Source organism: Thunnus maccoyii, chromosome 4 (assembly GCF_910596095.1).
Source record: "Thunnus maccoyii chromosome 4, fThuMac1.1, whole genome shotgun sequence".
Taxonomy (NCBI): Eukaryota; Metazoa; Chordata; class Actinopteri; order Scombriformes; family Scombridae; genus Thunnus; species Thunnus maccoyii.
In genome coordinates, this window is record NC_056536.1 from 8594195 (window position 1) to 8610215 (window position 16021).

General features: G+C 40.2%; 1 protein-coding gene across 4 annotated transcripts in view; it reads left to right on the plus strand.

Annotated features, from left to right (window-relative positions):
- The first annotated feature begins 253 nt into the window (after positions 1-253).
- Positions 254-16021, plus strand: part of mtor (mechanistic target of rapamycin kinase) — an 89595-nt gene continuing 73827 nt past the window's right edge. The window contains exons 1-19 of one of the 4 annotated variants that reach the window (XM_042408413.1): positions 254-436; positions 878-1020; positions 1318-1426; positions 1597-1829; positions 2478-2678; positions 2818-2952; positions 3031-3306; positions 4166-4274; positions 4578-4761; positions 5125-5253; positions 5493-5737; positions 7439-7648; positions 7786-7991; positions 8818-8940; positions 9176-9259; positions 9414-9641; positions 10088-10180; positions 10712-10846; positions 11777-11906. In XM_042408413.1, coding sequence (XP_042264347.1) covers positions 892-1020; positions 1318-1426; positions 1597-1829; positions 2478-2678; positions 2818-2952; positions 3031-3306; positions 4166-4274; positions 4578-4761; positions 5125-5253; positions 5493-5737; positions 7439-7648; positions 7786-7991; positions 8818-8940; positions 9176-9259; positions 9414-9641; positions 10088-10180; positions 10712-10846; positions 11777-11906 — 2959 coding nt within the window. In that variant the 5' untranslated portion in view covers positions 254-436; positions 878-891. Of the gene's footprint in view, positions 437-504; positions 750-877; positions 1021-1317; positions 1427-1596; positions 1830-2477; positions 2679-2817; positions 2953-3030; positions 3307-4165; positions 4275-4577; positions 4762-5124; positions 5254-5492; positions 5738-7438; positions 7649-7785; positions 7992-8817; positions 8941-9175; positions 9260-9413; positions 9642-10087; positions 10181-10711; positions 10847-11776; positions 11907-16021 lie in introns of those variants that run through there. The other 3 variants (XM_042408415.1, XM_042408414.1, XM_042408416.1) reach the window with 3 other exon arrangements.

A 16021-nucleotide genomic window follows, 5' to 3' on the forward strand; every position in this document is an offset into this window, starting at 1 on the left:
ACTTGAATACTTTATATGCAGTCGATAGTAATGACCATTGACTGTATATAAATATACAGTCTATGGTAATGACACGTTCAGATGGTGTGGTAACTCATTTATATACACTACAACCTCCAGGAAAATGTAGTGGAATAAAAAGAACCATATTTCTGTGAATATGTGAATAAAAGTATAAAGTCATACAAGTACAAGTCATACAAATATTCAAGTAAAGTGTCACCACAATTGAATCTGTTCTCAGCTGCTCTGCGCAGGCTGCGCAACTTCACGCTTGTGAAGTTTGTTGTCGTGCTGGAGTCGGTCCAACTCATCAGAAGAGATACATACATACAGCTAGCTCACCTTGCCCTGTACTGGCCGTGTAGTCGTACAATGAGAGATATTCCGCAAGAGTCGAATAGCAAATAAGTGGCCGGCATATTACTGTGAACACGTAAGTGATACAAAATGGTTACACGACTTTACCACGTAGCTAACGGTTTGCTATATCAGGTAGCTTAACGTCAGTGCTAGCTAACGTTAGCTAAACAAAACCAGCATGATACACTCACCAGGCTCTGAAATAGCCTGCGCCAAACCTGTACTCCTTGGACGTGCTAGGGTGTGGAGGATGCTATCTTTCCAGTTTAGCGTAATGTCTCTGTTTGGTGTAAATTATGTGTTACCTTACAAGCTTGATAATATGTTTTACTAGCTAACCAGACTTGCTAGCTAACGTTAGCTGTAGCGTCTACAACATTGACCTGGTATGTTACCAACTCAGGACATATATTCTGTCTCTCTCAAGTGTAGCAAATTTATACTTGTCATTCCTTGTTTTGGCAGCCTAGCACGTTGTAGTGAAAGCATATCCATTTTATTTGTCTTCTTGCAGATAAAGTCGTCCAAATGGTGATCATGTCAGGCACAGCCACTGTGCTGCAACAGTTTGTCAGTGGCCTGAAGAGTCGAAATGAAGACACCAGAGCAAAATCTGCCAAAGATCTGCAGCACTATGTGACTACAGAGCTCAGAGAGGTATGAGCAAAAACATACGTGGACATAACATAAATCTGTCGTGAAGTATCATTTCAGTAGGACTGCACTTCCCCACTGGAGCTGGACAATGATCAGCTGTTTACACTGTGTTTCAGGAGTGGATGTGACTCCAGCTTTCCTTTTGTTATAAATATTACATAAAGTGCAGGGATAATAAGACATGTTTTTCCTTTCCCAGATATTCTAGACTTTTTAGATATCCTTTTGTTGCAATCAACAATTTTGGTTTCCTCTTTACTGGTTTTTGTAACACTGGTTTGTTTGTGCCATCCACAGTTAAGCCAAGATGAAGCCACTACATTCTATGATGAGTTAAACCACCACATATTTGAGCTGGTATCCAGCTCTGATGTGAATGAGAAGAAAGGAGGGATTCTCGCCATAGGTAAGCCTAGAATAAGTAAATAAGTTTTCTTTTATCTTTTATGAGCTTGAGATAAATTACTGCACTTTGGGAACTGTTTAGCTTTTAAGCATTAAATGGTATATAACAATATACACACAATGAACCTATTACAGTATATACAGTAACAGTGAATTGATTATTTCTTCCAGTGAGTCTGATAGGAGTTGAGGGAGGCAATGCCACCAGGATCAGCCGCTTTGCCAACTACCTGCGCAACCTGCTCCCCTCCAGTGACCCTGTGGTGATGGAGATGGCCTCTAAAGCCATGGGCCACCTGTCTATGGCAGGGGACACCTTCACTGCTGAGTATGTAGAGTTTGAGGTGAAGAGGGCTCTGGAGTGGCTGGGAGCAGACAGGAATGAAGGCAGACGCCACGCTGCAGTAAGTGACTAGCAGAAAGCGAGGACTGTGTTGTTTGTTGTTGAAATACCACCACTTCTCAGTGGTGTTTATGTGTGGTGGAGATGAGGGTAGAGGACAGCCTTACTCAGGACTGTCCCTTTGCATTGTTGCTTTTTTTCTCTTTTTTTCACTTTATAAAGCTGCACTAGGCATGTGACTCATGGCGGATTTAATTTTCCCTGGATGGAGAACTCATTGCCATTCAGGAGACAGTGTTGGATTTTCCTTGTAATACCAGTGTCGTTTGGAGTTAAGGCACTATTACTACTCCCTGTTATTCTCTTTCCTTAAGTATTTGTAAATGCATGATTTTTGTAGAAAGATTTTGTCATACAAACCTTAAAGTTTATAAAAACTTGCTTGAAATGAGCTACTATTCCAGCTAACAAACTCACACTTTTTTCTTTGTTGTAAAAATAGTCTCTATTACTTAAAGGTGAAGCAGTGAACACCTGTTGTACAGTTGTACACTTTATAAAGGGTTGAACTTAAGAACACTCTTATGATATGATTACTATACAGAGAGGTCTGAAAAGCACAATGTTAGCATTTATTTACACTGTAAAAGAGTAAACCTAAGAAATGCAATTAATGACCAGTTACAAAACGATATTCTGTCTGTTCCAGGTGTTGGTGTTGAGGGAGCTGGCTGTGAGTGCGCCCACCTTCTTCTTTCAGCAAGTGCAACCCTTCTTCGACAACATCTTCTATGCAGTATGGGACCCCAAGCAGGCTATCCGAGAGGGGGCTGTGTCTGCCCTGCGAGCCTGTCTCATCCTCACTACACAGAGGGAGACCAAGGAAATGCAGAAACCACAGTGGTACAAAGTATGGCATTCCACTGTATCCCGTCAAATCACATTTTTTGTCCTCGATGAAGTATTTTTCATCAGTATATGTTGTATTTGCCAGGGGGAAACCAATGTCCTTGTAATAGGTGACATGGGTGTTTATTTTTCTGTGACAGCAAACCTTTGAGGAGGCAGAAAAGGGATTTGATGAGACTTTGGCCAAAGAGAAAGGGATGAACCGCGATGACAGGGTCCACGGTGCTCTTCTTATCCTGAACGAGTTGGTTCGCATCAGCAGCATGGAAGGAGAGGTGAGGGTTGACCTCACTGTAGAAACACTCTCACATCCAAAAGCAAAACATCACACTCACTGTCTTGTCTCTCACTAGCGCATGCGTGAAGAGATGGAGGAGATCACACAGCAGCAGCTCGTCCACGATAAGTACTGCAAGGAGCTGATGGGATTTGGAACCAAGCCCCGCCACATCACACCGTTCACCAGCTTCCAGTCAGTGCAGCCACCGCAGTCCAATGCTCTTCTGGGCCTGCTGGGCTACAGCACACCTCAGGGCTTCCTCAGCTTCGGGGCCACACCAGTGCCTGCCAAGAGCTCGCTGGTGGAGAGCAGATACTGCCGAGAGCTGATGGAGGAGCGATTTGACCAGGTAGATTATACAGCATGGGTCTGGCTTCAATAACTGGTCAATCTGACAGTTATTGTGTTCAGATTTGATTATTTCGCTCAAGAAAAATGCATATCTTGTGATAGAAACTGAAAGTCTTGTTATTGTTGTGTTACTTCAGTGATAAAGTTAACTCTATACTACTATACTGCAGTGTTCTTTGAATAATGCAGCAATAGTTTAGTTTATAGTGTTCAATTTTTTTGTACTGCAAGGGAGTAAATTGAATTGAACTTGGGTTTCAAGGGTGTAGTTTGTGGTGGTGTCAGACTGGAACGTGTTACTTCGTAAGGTGGTGATTTGTCCACTTCTTGTTTGCGTGGGGGTTGATTGCTGAATGTTTGCTTCAACAGGTGTGGAACGGGCTTTCAAAACTCTCTCTGGCTTTTATTTTTATCGGAAACAGTGCTCTATTTTTGAGTTGCCAATACAGGCTACAAAGTTGTTTATTACCCACTTAATGCAAAAATGATGTGCAGTCTCCTGCACAAGATGTTTTTATATACAAGATACTTGCAATAATCCTCAAATTTTTTCATCCCAAATTGGTTCAAGACTTCAGTTCACCCAATAGCCGATGAAGATGGCCAAGAACAAACTAGGTCATGGGACAAACTATAAGTTATTGTACAATTAAGTAGCACGTTTTGAATATAAATATAATTTTCGACTGTCAAGGACTGTCAAGAAATAGAAACTTATATTCAATATCATAAATTAGGCAGAGTAGCTCTCATAGTATAACAGGGACCATGAAGAGATTTAAGACACAAGGTCAGATCTGTTTTGAGCACCTAATAAATCATAGTTGACATAATCTTTCATGCTGTGATTTGTTTAGGTGTGTCGGTGGGTGCTGAAATACAAAACCAGTAAGAACCCTCTGATCCAGATGACCATCCTCAACCTGCTCCCACGCCTTGCTGCCTTCCAGCCACATACCTTTACAGGTGGGACTAGTAAATGTTTGGACGTAATCCAAGATCTAGTTGAATCCATCTTTGATAGAGTAACTTGCAGTCATGCATTCTTTCCAATCATTATATCAACTGGGCTATTTTGGTAGTAATGGACAAGAAATGTAAAGAGATCATGAACACTTTTTGGTCTTGTCTGTCCAAATGTCTGTGGGCTTTGCCATAATAAATTGCATATAATATCTCCTAGTCAGTTGATTTATGTGTTGCAGCATGTATGAACCCCTACATATGTGTCTAATCATTTGCACTGTGGTTCTTCCATCCACTGTGCAGACCAATACCTGTCAGACACTATGGGCTACCTGCTGGGCTGTCTGAAGAAGGAGAAGGAGAGGACTGCAGCTTTCCAGGCTCTGGGGCTGCTGGTAGTGGCTGTCAGGGCAGAAATCCAGCCGTACCTCTCCAAGATCCTTGAGATCATCAAGGCTGCCCTGCCACCCAAAGACTTTGCACACAAGTCAGTAATTACAAACATGAAATTGGTTCTAGCTATATGTTGTATCTATATATACTATACATTGTATTTCTTCAGATTCAGACATACTGAGATATGTTTTGATTTGCTTCATATGTTTTAAGAGTTATTTTAGTTTTGTAGGTTTTGGTTGTGTTACTTTTGAGATCATCCTCAATCTAATTTCAAATCTGTTTATAAAAAATCTTGAGTCCAATTTTGTATCCAGTTTTGGCCATATTTTGGGAAGTTCTGTTTTATGTATCTACTTGTAAAAATAATTTTGGGATACAGTCTATTCTATGAAAGGAAATTTAAAATTGCCTAATGCATGATTTTTCACCTTCCTGTCTTCCATGTGAACAGGAGGCAGAAGACCATGCAGGTAGACGCCACAGTGTTCACCTGTATCAGCATGCTTTCCAGAGCCATGGGTCCCAGCATCCAACCAGACATCAAGGAGCTGCTGGAGCCCATGCTCGCTGTGGGCCTCAGGTAGGACACCATAACTCAGTCTAATGTATTTTTTTAACTTCTGTCAATTTAAACAAGTAGCAGTATCTAAATATAGAGTTTGATCTACACTATATCGCCTTTAAAGTTATGTCTTCGTTTGTAGATTTAAAAAAAAAAAAAAAGACTTCACACTTGTATGTCATTATCTAAAGATGATGATATTGTGTCTATCCATTGTGTCGGGCCAACATTTTCTAAATGTGTCCCTGTCTGCTCAGTCCTGCATTGACAGCGGTGCTGTACGACCTGAGCCGTCAGATCCCCCAGCTGAAGAAGGACATCCAGGACGGTCTGCTGAAGATGCTTTCCCTGGTGTTGATGCACAAGCCACTGCGTCACCCCGGCATGCCTAAAGGCCTGGCTCACCAGCTGGCCTCACCAAGCCTCACCAACATTCCAGAAGCCAGCGACGTAGGAAGCATCACACTGGCCCTACGCACGTTGGGAAGCTTTGAATTTGAGGGTAAGAATGTTGAAATACAGCTGAAGAAAATAAAAAATATTGCAGGACTTTCTCTTAATTTATTTCGTAGGAAACACAGGAAGAGAAAACCGACAGAATGAAAAACATGCACAGACCCCATGCACCAAACTCCACTCATTAATTTTACCTTAAAAAGGCCATATTATACCCCTTTTCCACAAGTTAACACAGTTCCCTGGCATTATAATAAAATGTATCTGACATGCTTTGGTCAAAATACGCGAAGGATCAATTATCACAGCAGCCCTCTCATCCTGTCTGACCAGCCCCCTTCAGAACGGCCAGTTTGAGTGTAAATAAACTTAGATTTTGCTGTGATTTCATTGCAATAAAAGGACGCCAAAGTAACTACATGATGATGTCAATTTGTAAAAAGCCTGAATTCATCCGTTGTCAGGTCTGTCCGCATGACAACAAGCAAACAACTGTTAAAATGCTTGTTCTCTGAATGGTGTTTGGATCGATCAGAGCTATGCTAACATTGTAGTTGCTTCATCTGCACTCAAAATAACGTAATCTAAAGGCATAAATACGGCAGCAACGTTATTGTTTATACATATAGATATCTACATACTGTGTAACTTTAAATTATATAAACTCACTGGCATTAAGATGTTTATTACTGATGACAGCAGTGGAAAATTATAATTTTCAGGTATGGGTAGTGGCACAACAGCCCTAGAAAATCATAAAACATGAAAAGACATAACTGATATAGGTAATGTGTTGGTGTCTGAATGAAATGTTGTGGTTTTAAATTAAAGGCATAAACCATCAGGCATAAGATTGGAGCCATAGAAGGTGAAGAGAACACGTCCATAATACATGATTAAGTAACTAACAAGAACGGCAGAAGTGTTTGAAGAGGTTGTGGTCATGTGTTCTCTGGACTGGACCTATAGAGTTTTAAACAGCATGCCATTGAATCACAATAATAGATAGCTCAGATACTTGGAGTGAAATGTAGACTTTTGTGCACTCCATGTTACCTTTTCAAATGTTATCAATATTTTCCTTATAATTTAGGAGAGGAATGTTCTTGAAGAAGTAATGGTCAAAGGAAATTAAATCATCAGTTCAGTTCTGTCGAACAGAATCTGGGCACAGTGGTTTTAGTATTTCTGTCCACTACAGTGGTTGTCCATATGTAATACGTTAGCAATAATAAGGACAGCAGTGCATCGGGAATTGGGCAGTCCACATTGGAAGAAAAATGTGGAAAAATTAACATCCACTTCTTTGATGTTTTCCAACTGTTGGCTGTAAACAGCAGACCATGGTAAAGTAATTACATCTCAAAGTCTGTTGTCTTCCTGTAGGTGATGGAACGGCTGGCTTTTGTTTTGGGTTATTGGTAATGGCTTATTTATAGTCTTTTAAATATGACTCATTCCTAATTGACTTATAAGTCAAATTGTAGTACAACACTAGACTTATTCAGAATTTAGTTGTGAAATCCAAAAATTGTGTGAAATAAACCAGATGGTCCTCTCTGGATCAAGAGAAAAAAATACAGGAAGAGTCATGAGTCAAGTTCTGCTGGCAGCACAGAGTCCAAAAATGTCCAGACACCTATAAAAGATTATGTGTGCCCTCATTTACCATAAACCACACCTATCTAAACAATTATTTGCCAAATAGTTCAGGAATTATTCTTTTAACTCTCTGTTCTTTCATCAGGACACTCCCTCACCCAGTTTGTGCGCCATTGTGCTGACCACTTCTTGAACAGTGAGCACAAGGAGATCCGGATGGAGGCAGCTCGGACCTGCTCACGCCTCCTCACCCCCTCCATCCACCTGATCAGTGGCCATGTTGTCAGTCAGACAGCAGTGCAGGTTGTTGCGGATGTGCTAAGCAAGCTGCTGGTTGTTGGCATCACTGACCCAGGTAACGCATGAAAGAAGAAGAAAAGGAGGAGGAGAGGGAACACAACTGTTGACAGCTGTGATGACCATGATGATGAGGGTTATACGTGTGATAAGAGTTTTAATGTCTGACTCCTCCTTGTCCCTGTTGTCCTGTAGATCCAGACATTCGATACTGTGTGCTGGCGTCTCTTGATGAACGCTTTGATGCTCACCTTGCCCAGGCTGAGAATTTGCAGGCGCTGTTTGTGGCACTGAATGATGAGGTGTTTGAGATCAGAGAGCTAGCCATCTGCACAATCGGACGCCTCAGCAGCATGAACCCCGCCTTTGTCATGCCCTTCCTACGCAAGATGCTCATTCAGGTAGGAGAGGCACACAGATCATCAACATCAGTAGTTTAATGAGTTCTTTAATTGTAGCTTTTTTCCCTTTTTAAAGGGGAGTTTGTTGAATTGTTGAATGAAAAAAATTAAACAATCTGAGCTTAATTCTTTTAAACATTCAATTTGGCACACTGACATAGCTGGAAAGGGCAACGACAAATGTTTACCAGCTGCAGAAAGAGTGATGTATTGTCAGTATTAAGGGTCATGTCGGGATTACAGTCCATCTAGTCAGGTTAGTTGCAGGCATGATGATGTACCAACATGGGCATGAAGAATAAGGCTGTCTTGGCTAAAATCGGCCAAAATGTTACCAAATTATTATGTAGGATATTTTGAAAGATGCTGTACTAATAAAATATCTTCACACAAGGCCTTAAATGAAACTATAAATATAGCACTTGTGTTTCTGATGATGCTACTTTTTAGCCTGCCTTGGAAATTAAATTGAAGAACAAATTTCAAACACATTAGTTACATTTTTAAATTCATAAATTAACATGGTTTTGAGTGTGTATTTTAGATAATTATTGATTATATTCCCTGAGTGGATAATGTCATCATGCACATTTATCGTTACATATATAAGATCACTTGTTGTCTGCTATTTCCATTGGATGCCTTTAGAGGGCAGCAAAGGCCACAATATCCTGCACAGCTTAAGACTCCAAAGTATACTATAACACCTAGTAAATGTTTCCTTTTATGAGACCCTGCTCCCATAACACCACGATGTACATTATAAATTAATCTCATTAAGTTGTCTACTTTGTTATGCTTAACTCTGTTTTGAATTTTGTTGCAGATCTTAACAGAGTTGGAGCACAGTGGTGTTGGCAGGAACAAAGAGCAGAGCGCCCGTATGCTTGGTCATCTGGTCTCCAATGCCCCCCGCCTCATACGGCCATATATGGAGCCCATCCTTAAGGTACAACTCTGCTAATTGTCCATTGCGAAGGTGTATAAGTTTATGAATGTAACCAGAGTTTTACCTGAGAGGAGCATGTGTACTCTCTGAAGAAAAAAAGTTCATGTCCATTCCAACCTCATTTCCTGAAGCTCTTCAAATATTTTTTTTTCCTGACTGTGAAACTAAAGCCAAGACTAATGGAAGCGCTTTGATTCACTGGGTTAAGTAACCTCTTTACCTTTTACTTTTGCAGGCTCTCATACTCAAGCTAAAAGACCCAGACCCCAACCCTGGAGTAGTCATCAGTGTCCTTGCAACCATCGGCGAGTTGGCTCAGGTAAGGGCAGACTTAATGTTTCACTTCCTTAATGTTTTGTGGGACAGTATTAGCCTGTGTTTTCCATGTTGATTCATTATTACATTATTTTAACATTTATCAACAATTTTAATGCAAGCATTCTGAGCTTGTCCTTTTCTAAGGTCAAATGTAGAGGGTAGAGCACCACCCATGGATGTGTGCCTTGCTCCAACCTGTTGTCCAGGTGGTTCGATGGTCCCCACTGAAGAGTCAGGGAAGCAGATTTAGAAGCAGGCAGACCCTGCAGTGCAGACAGAGTGCAGGAGATGCGCAGGTAGATCAAGTGTTCTTGGTTGAATCAGTGCAGGAAGAGGCAGAAGCCCAGCTGTTCAGGAACCAACTCAGGAAGATGCAAGAAAACGTAGGGAATAAATTAAATACATTTAAAATGCCATTAAATGCCATGTCGACTTGCATGTTCTGTAAAAAAAATATGTTTACAAGCTAAAAGCCCCTATGTGTAGTGAAGATTTCTAATTTTGGTCACTCGCAGTATCAAAAAAAGACACTATAGTAAACATTGCAAGCAGCAAAGCATCCCCCCTTATTTTTCCTCAAACAAACAAAAAAAAAAGACATCAGAAAAATATGGAAAATGCTTAAAAACAAATGTTCTTCACATAAGGGCTGTGGTTTGATCTTGTCAGTTTGAAACTGATGTGGGATCACCAGTCGTTTTAATGTCAAACTGTGTACCAAGTAATAATTCAGTCCTTTGTAGATTTCAGAACATCCTATTCACAGAACGTTGGACAGATTATAAGGATTCTTCTGTTTTGATTGTTTCTCCTGTGCCTGTCCTGTCAGGTGAGTGGCCTGGAGATGAGGAAGTGGATGGATGAGCTTTTTCCAATCATTATGGACATGCTGCAGGACTCCTCCTCATTGGCCAAGCGACAGGTATGTGAAGAAAATTAGTGTCTACTTCATCTGGTTCTAATCTTCTTGTCACATCTCTTCCCAGCACTACTTCAAGCTCTGAAAAATATTTGTTTCTCGGGTACAGTAAATACACATCACTTTCAGTAAACATAACAGGACATCAGATCTGGAAACATTTAAAGCCACTCAGAAAGCATTTTGAGACGATTGTGTTTCTGGTATTTCCTGTTTAAACAGGATTTTGTGCCAGGAACTAACACAGGGAGGGTTTATTGAAAAGCATTAACCAATGATGCATCAATATGGAACTGAAAAGCTGTTTGAATCGATGGCAGGGGCAGGCAGGCAGGCAGGATTACTGGTTGGGATTTATATTTAAGACTTTTTAATACGGTAGATGAATAACACAATTTACTAACTTTTTAGCGTTGTTTGTTGAATAGGTATTACATGGATGGTTAGCTAACATTGTAAAGAAAAGTGCATCCTAAACATGCTTAATGCTCCAACGGCATTGTTCATGAGAATCTGCCTCTGACTTTCCACCAGGTGGCGTTGTGGACCTTGGGCCAACAGGTGGCCAGTACAGGCTATGTGGTAGAGCCCTACCGCAAGTATCCTTCCCTTCTGGAGGTGCTGCTCAACTTCCTGAAGACAGAGCAAAACCAGGGCATCAGGAGAGAGGTATGCATGGTTGCCTCCATCTCGGGTCCTTACCTTTTGTTTCCCCCACAGTTTTCTTGACAGCAACGTGAACACAACTCTATGGCTCAGCGAGTCATAATGAAGCCAGAAACCCTGCCTGTCAACATATACTAAACAACCGAAGGTTTGTTTAGATGTATGGACTTTGACTAGTGAATTATAATCACATGAATACATACAGTACAACTCTATGCACATTTTCCACAATTATGTGGAATTTTTTCCTAAGTCATTTGCTGTGATGTAATTCATATTTTTTTCTTTCCTAGCCTATTACATTATGTGAGGCTCAGAGAGCACATTGTCGCTGTGTATGGTCTGTGGCACAAATCCTGGCAGGCCAATTATCCAATGACAGTTGTGTACTTTGTGTTGTTTGACTATTTACTCTATTCTGCAGCATCTATGCTTCTTGAGGGAACTAACTACAAACTTTTTACAGCAACTATTCATATCTAGAAGGGCTGAGTGTTTGGTACTAAAAAGATTTATTAGGAGTGTACGTTGTAAATTTTTATTAAAGGCATACTTCACCAAAATCAATTCACCAAATCTGTTTTTTTGAGTATCAAATACTCACCGTCTGTAGTCTTGAAAGGTGGCTCTGCATCCTTTTTTACGGAGAGCAGCAGCTGCAGTCAGCTTGGATTTACAGCACTTTCATTGATTCCACCGGGGACCCAGAGTCATGGAAAAAAGTATCAAAACATAGAAACTGCTCAAACTACTGATGCAGTGTACTCCACTTCTCTGTTGTTGATGACCATACTTATGTTTCAAACAATCACTTTGCTCAATATTTTGAAAAAGTCGAAATTTTCTAACTATTCATAAATAGTGGAGTGACAAATTGTTTCCACTTCTTCCACTGAAAGATTGCTAACTGTCCTTGTTGTGTATCTCCAACAGGCCATCCGTGTACTGGGTCTTCTCGGAGCTCTTGACCCCTACAAGCACAAGGTGAACATTGGCATGATTGACCAGTCACGAGACGCCTCCGCCGTCAGCCTCTCTGAATCCAAGTCGAGTCAGGACTCAGGTACGCCTGTGATCACTATTACTAATCCCAGTTTTGGGAGCAATTTTAGTTGTACATTTTCACAAAGAGTCAGCGTACCAATTAGTTAAACTTTTTATTTGTGTTCCTCAAAGTAATAGCAGTATTGAATTCTCAGTACAACAGCTGGAAAGTCTCTAAATCAACATGGACCCCTCTTGAAATCTCACTGTGTGGTCTTCACACACTCTTACACTGGGTCTATCCACTGGGAACCTTGTTGTTGCTGTGATTTCAGTGTGTCTGTGTGAACCTGATGGATAGTATTGTAAAGAGGTAGTATTTGTGGTGTTTCTTAAATCAGATTGATTTTAAGGGGCAAGCAAACCACAAGGCAGAATTTGCAGTGTATTATATTTTCACATTTTTAGCCATTGTAGTTTGTGTTTTGATAGTAATTAAAAATATATATATTTCCACTAAGGCATGGAGGATATACTGTATTAGCAGATCTGAAACCCTTTCAGCATATGGTCAGATGCATCTGGAAACATTTATAGGATGTCTCTATATAAATATAAACACCCAGATCCAACCAGGACGTGCAGAAATCTGGCAGCAGGCAGCCTGGACAGTAGAACACTAAGTAAAGGTTGACAAAAGTAACTTATGGAAAAAATAATGTTGGTTTTAAAGGTTGCAAAACTTATGAAGGTGCAGTTTGCATTTTAGGAGATGCATGTAAATGTCATTCTGAAAAGGCATCTGAGGTGTAAAATAAAGCATTTTGAGTTGATCAGGAATGGTTTCATCAGTTCATCTGCAGTGTTTGGATTGATTAAATGTCAGCTTAAGATTGAGTTTCATGCATTTTTTTGTCACACTCATGAATGATTTAATGATGCAAAATAGCTGATGTGAATAGAAAAGGGGGTGATAGTTAATAAAATTTCATGAGGTACCTGTTCACAGGGATTTGATACATTTTCTGCTTCCCTGAATTGAACAATATTTAATTGTGAAAATAATTGGGAAATTGAATTGAGATATTAAACCATTTGTGCAGGTGTGTTCTTTACACATGGTTGCATGTTGAAACATGAATACGCTAACAGAATCTTCTCAGTTAATCAGTGCTATGGAAAGAGCTGTAAGTAAAACACACCTTTCCAGTTTTGTAGCACAGTTTTTCTGGGTCAGAATATAATCACTCTAGAGAGGAACTGATTTCATCTTCAATTATCTGAATTGCTGAATGTGTCTCACATAACTCATTGAAATCCTGTCTGGCCAAAAACATTTAGGATTATCCTTTACAGCTTGGCTGTCTTATATTTCATAAATCTACAGTTCATTAGAAGGAGAACACAGTGAAGTGATATGTCTACACAGTCAAGACAAAACACAATTTTTAGAGGTCTTGCCCCTGAATTTGAAAAGTCAACATCAAATGTGGCTTTGGTTTGCGATTTGCGTGAGCCTTCGATCTTCGGGATCTAATTCCTGGGTTCTGTCTGATCAGGGGGAAATTTGACCGGCACAGCTGCAGTGGGATCTTTTTAGAGTGGACATATTTCATTTAAGGTGACCCACTTTGGGCAGATGTCTCTTCAAGCGTCTGTTTAAATGACTAAGAAGTGTAAATGATTTACATTACTATTTTTATGAGAGAGAATTGATTACTGATATGGTCCATAATGTTTAAATGTATTACTGTATCAGCTGAATCATTCATTGTCCTAACACACATTGAAGAGCATTTTTCTATTTCTGTCTTAGTGTATTTTTAGCCATGCTAGTGTATGGCCATAGAGATGGAATGTCGGTCCGTCGGTCTACCACTGTGGTCCAGACTGAAATATCTCAACAGCTATTAGATGGATTGCCATGAAATCTTGTACAGACGTTCATGGTCCCCAGAGGATGAGATCTACTGACTTTGGTGTTGCCTCTAGCAACATCAGGAGGTTGACATTTTGGGATTGAAATATCTCAACAACAGTTGGATGGATTGCCATTAAATGTGGTACACTCAATCATGGTACCCAGAGGATGAACTTTTGGTGATTCCCTGACTTTTCATCTAGTGGCATCATCAGGTTCAAATTGTTATTGTCCAGTACTTTGGTTAATGACCATATATTTGTGAAACTAATGACATTCCCAGCAGCCTTTGCTCTGTGTTAAGGGCTAATTACCAAATGTTAGCGTGCTAACATGCTAAACTAAGATGGTGAACATGGTAAACACTATACATGCTTAACATCAACATGTTAGTGTTGTCATTGTGAGCATGTCAGCATACTGTACTACTGTATAAAACATTAGCATTTAGCTCAAAGCACCGCTGCACCTAAGTACAACCTCTTTTAGCTACTTGCATGACTATAGACTCAGTTTTGTTTCAGTATGTTTGTCATCACAAACTTAGAGAAGCATTTTCATGCCTTGGCAATGTCTGTATATAAAGATAAATATGTGTCAAAATCATACCAGGTTTCACATCTGGGTCATATTATTTTCCACCAATCTCCTTCTCTCCCCGCTGTGCTGACTTTCACCCCCTTGAATTACTGTTAGACAGTAATGGATAAAAACACTGAGGTCAGGTAGTCTTGACTCTTAATGTAAGCAAAGGTATCCATAAGAAGTAGTAACAGTCTTAAACTCATCTAAGAGAAATAACCTGATACTGATGACGTGTTTGTCATGAGAATGACACTAGAGGAAAGAATACTGTGTCACCAAAACATTAGAATTCATTCTCTGTTGACCATGAAAATTCTCTTTGTAATCTGGTTTTTGACCAGATCTAGATGAGATCAAGCTGTCCCTAAAAAGACACCATCTCCTGGAGATTTTGAAAATTCACAACAATGACAATAAAACTGCACATCTGTATTGAGTCATGTACATTGCATATGGAGAATGTAGGTCTCCACTTGTCTGCTCCAGTCATATGTCTCAGAATATGACCTTGTACAATACTGTAATAGTTTTACCAGTTTGTTCCCCAGCTAAATGGACTGCAACGAGAATTGGAGGCTGTATATCTGTTGGCAGATTTGTCAGGGTCATTGTCTGGCATTGTCTAGCCTTTCTGATGACATTTATTTTGTAATGTGGGAGGTCACTGGTGAGGCCCATCTCCTCACCTGACTTCAAACTAGACCAATCACAGAACTTCAGGGTCATAAAACTGATGAAATAATGCATATTCCTTATTGGTTAGTTGCTTTATTTGCATCTGTTATTATGGCTAGGAAAGTTTTTTTTTCCTGCACAGCTGAAACCTGAATTACTACAGCACTGCTGCCTCACTTAGCTACACTGATGCCTGTTTGTGGGCTGTAAAGATACAGATGTGTAGCCATCTATCACCGTCATTAATCTGGACTTGGTGAAGGCCAGAATACTAAAAGATCCAACAGCAGAGCTACCCTCTTTAGCCTACAGGCTCTGTGCCAGTCTGTTATGTCTACAGTCCAGTCTGAAGGGAGACAACTGGAGCAGCTGAAACTGTACTCCTGCAGAAGGCCAGTGAAACGCTGAATACCAGACGTCTGTATTCTCAGCTCGCCTTTAAAACTCAATAGCTCTTCACAGATATATGGACAGACTGACCCCATATGCATTGCCTGTCACAAAAACATTAATAAAACTACTTGTTTAAAAATAAATATAGCCGCAAGCGGCAATAAACAGGGTCTAGGCTCAAATGGCAGTCTTTGACTTAATATGACCTTCAGAAGAATTTGAAAACATGCCACATGCATAAATTTCCACATGGTTGGCAAGTTTGAATTGGCCGCCTGGAGATTCAAACCCTGGACCTTTGTATACCCAGAAAAGGCGACTTACTGACTGTGCCACTGGGGAGACATGGTTTCCACACACCTTCTTACAACTTGAGCCAATGACATCACATGTGCCAGACGGGTATTTTTGTCTATTTTGGTAGCATATGAATGAAGACCTGTGGAGATATAGATGTTAATTGACTTTTCATATTTTGGAAAATATAGAGTGCTGCACTTTGGAATTGACCATAGGTTGCAGTGAGGCAAACTTTTGTCACAGTTCAGTGAATGTGCTGAAAAAAAAATCAGATCTGTAGGGTGATTTATTTTAACTTTTTTAAGTTTGGAATGTGAAAT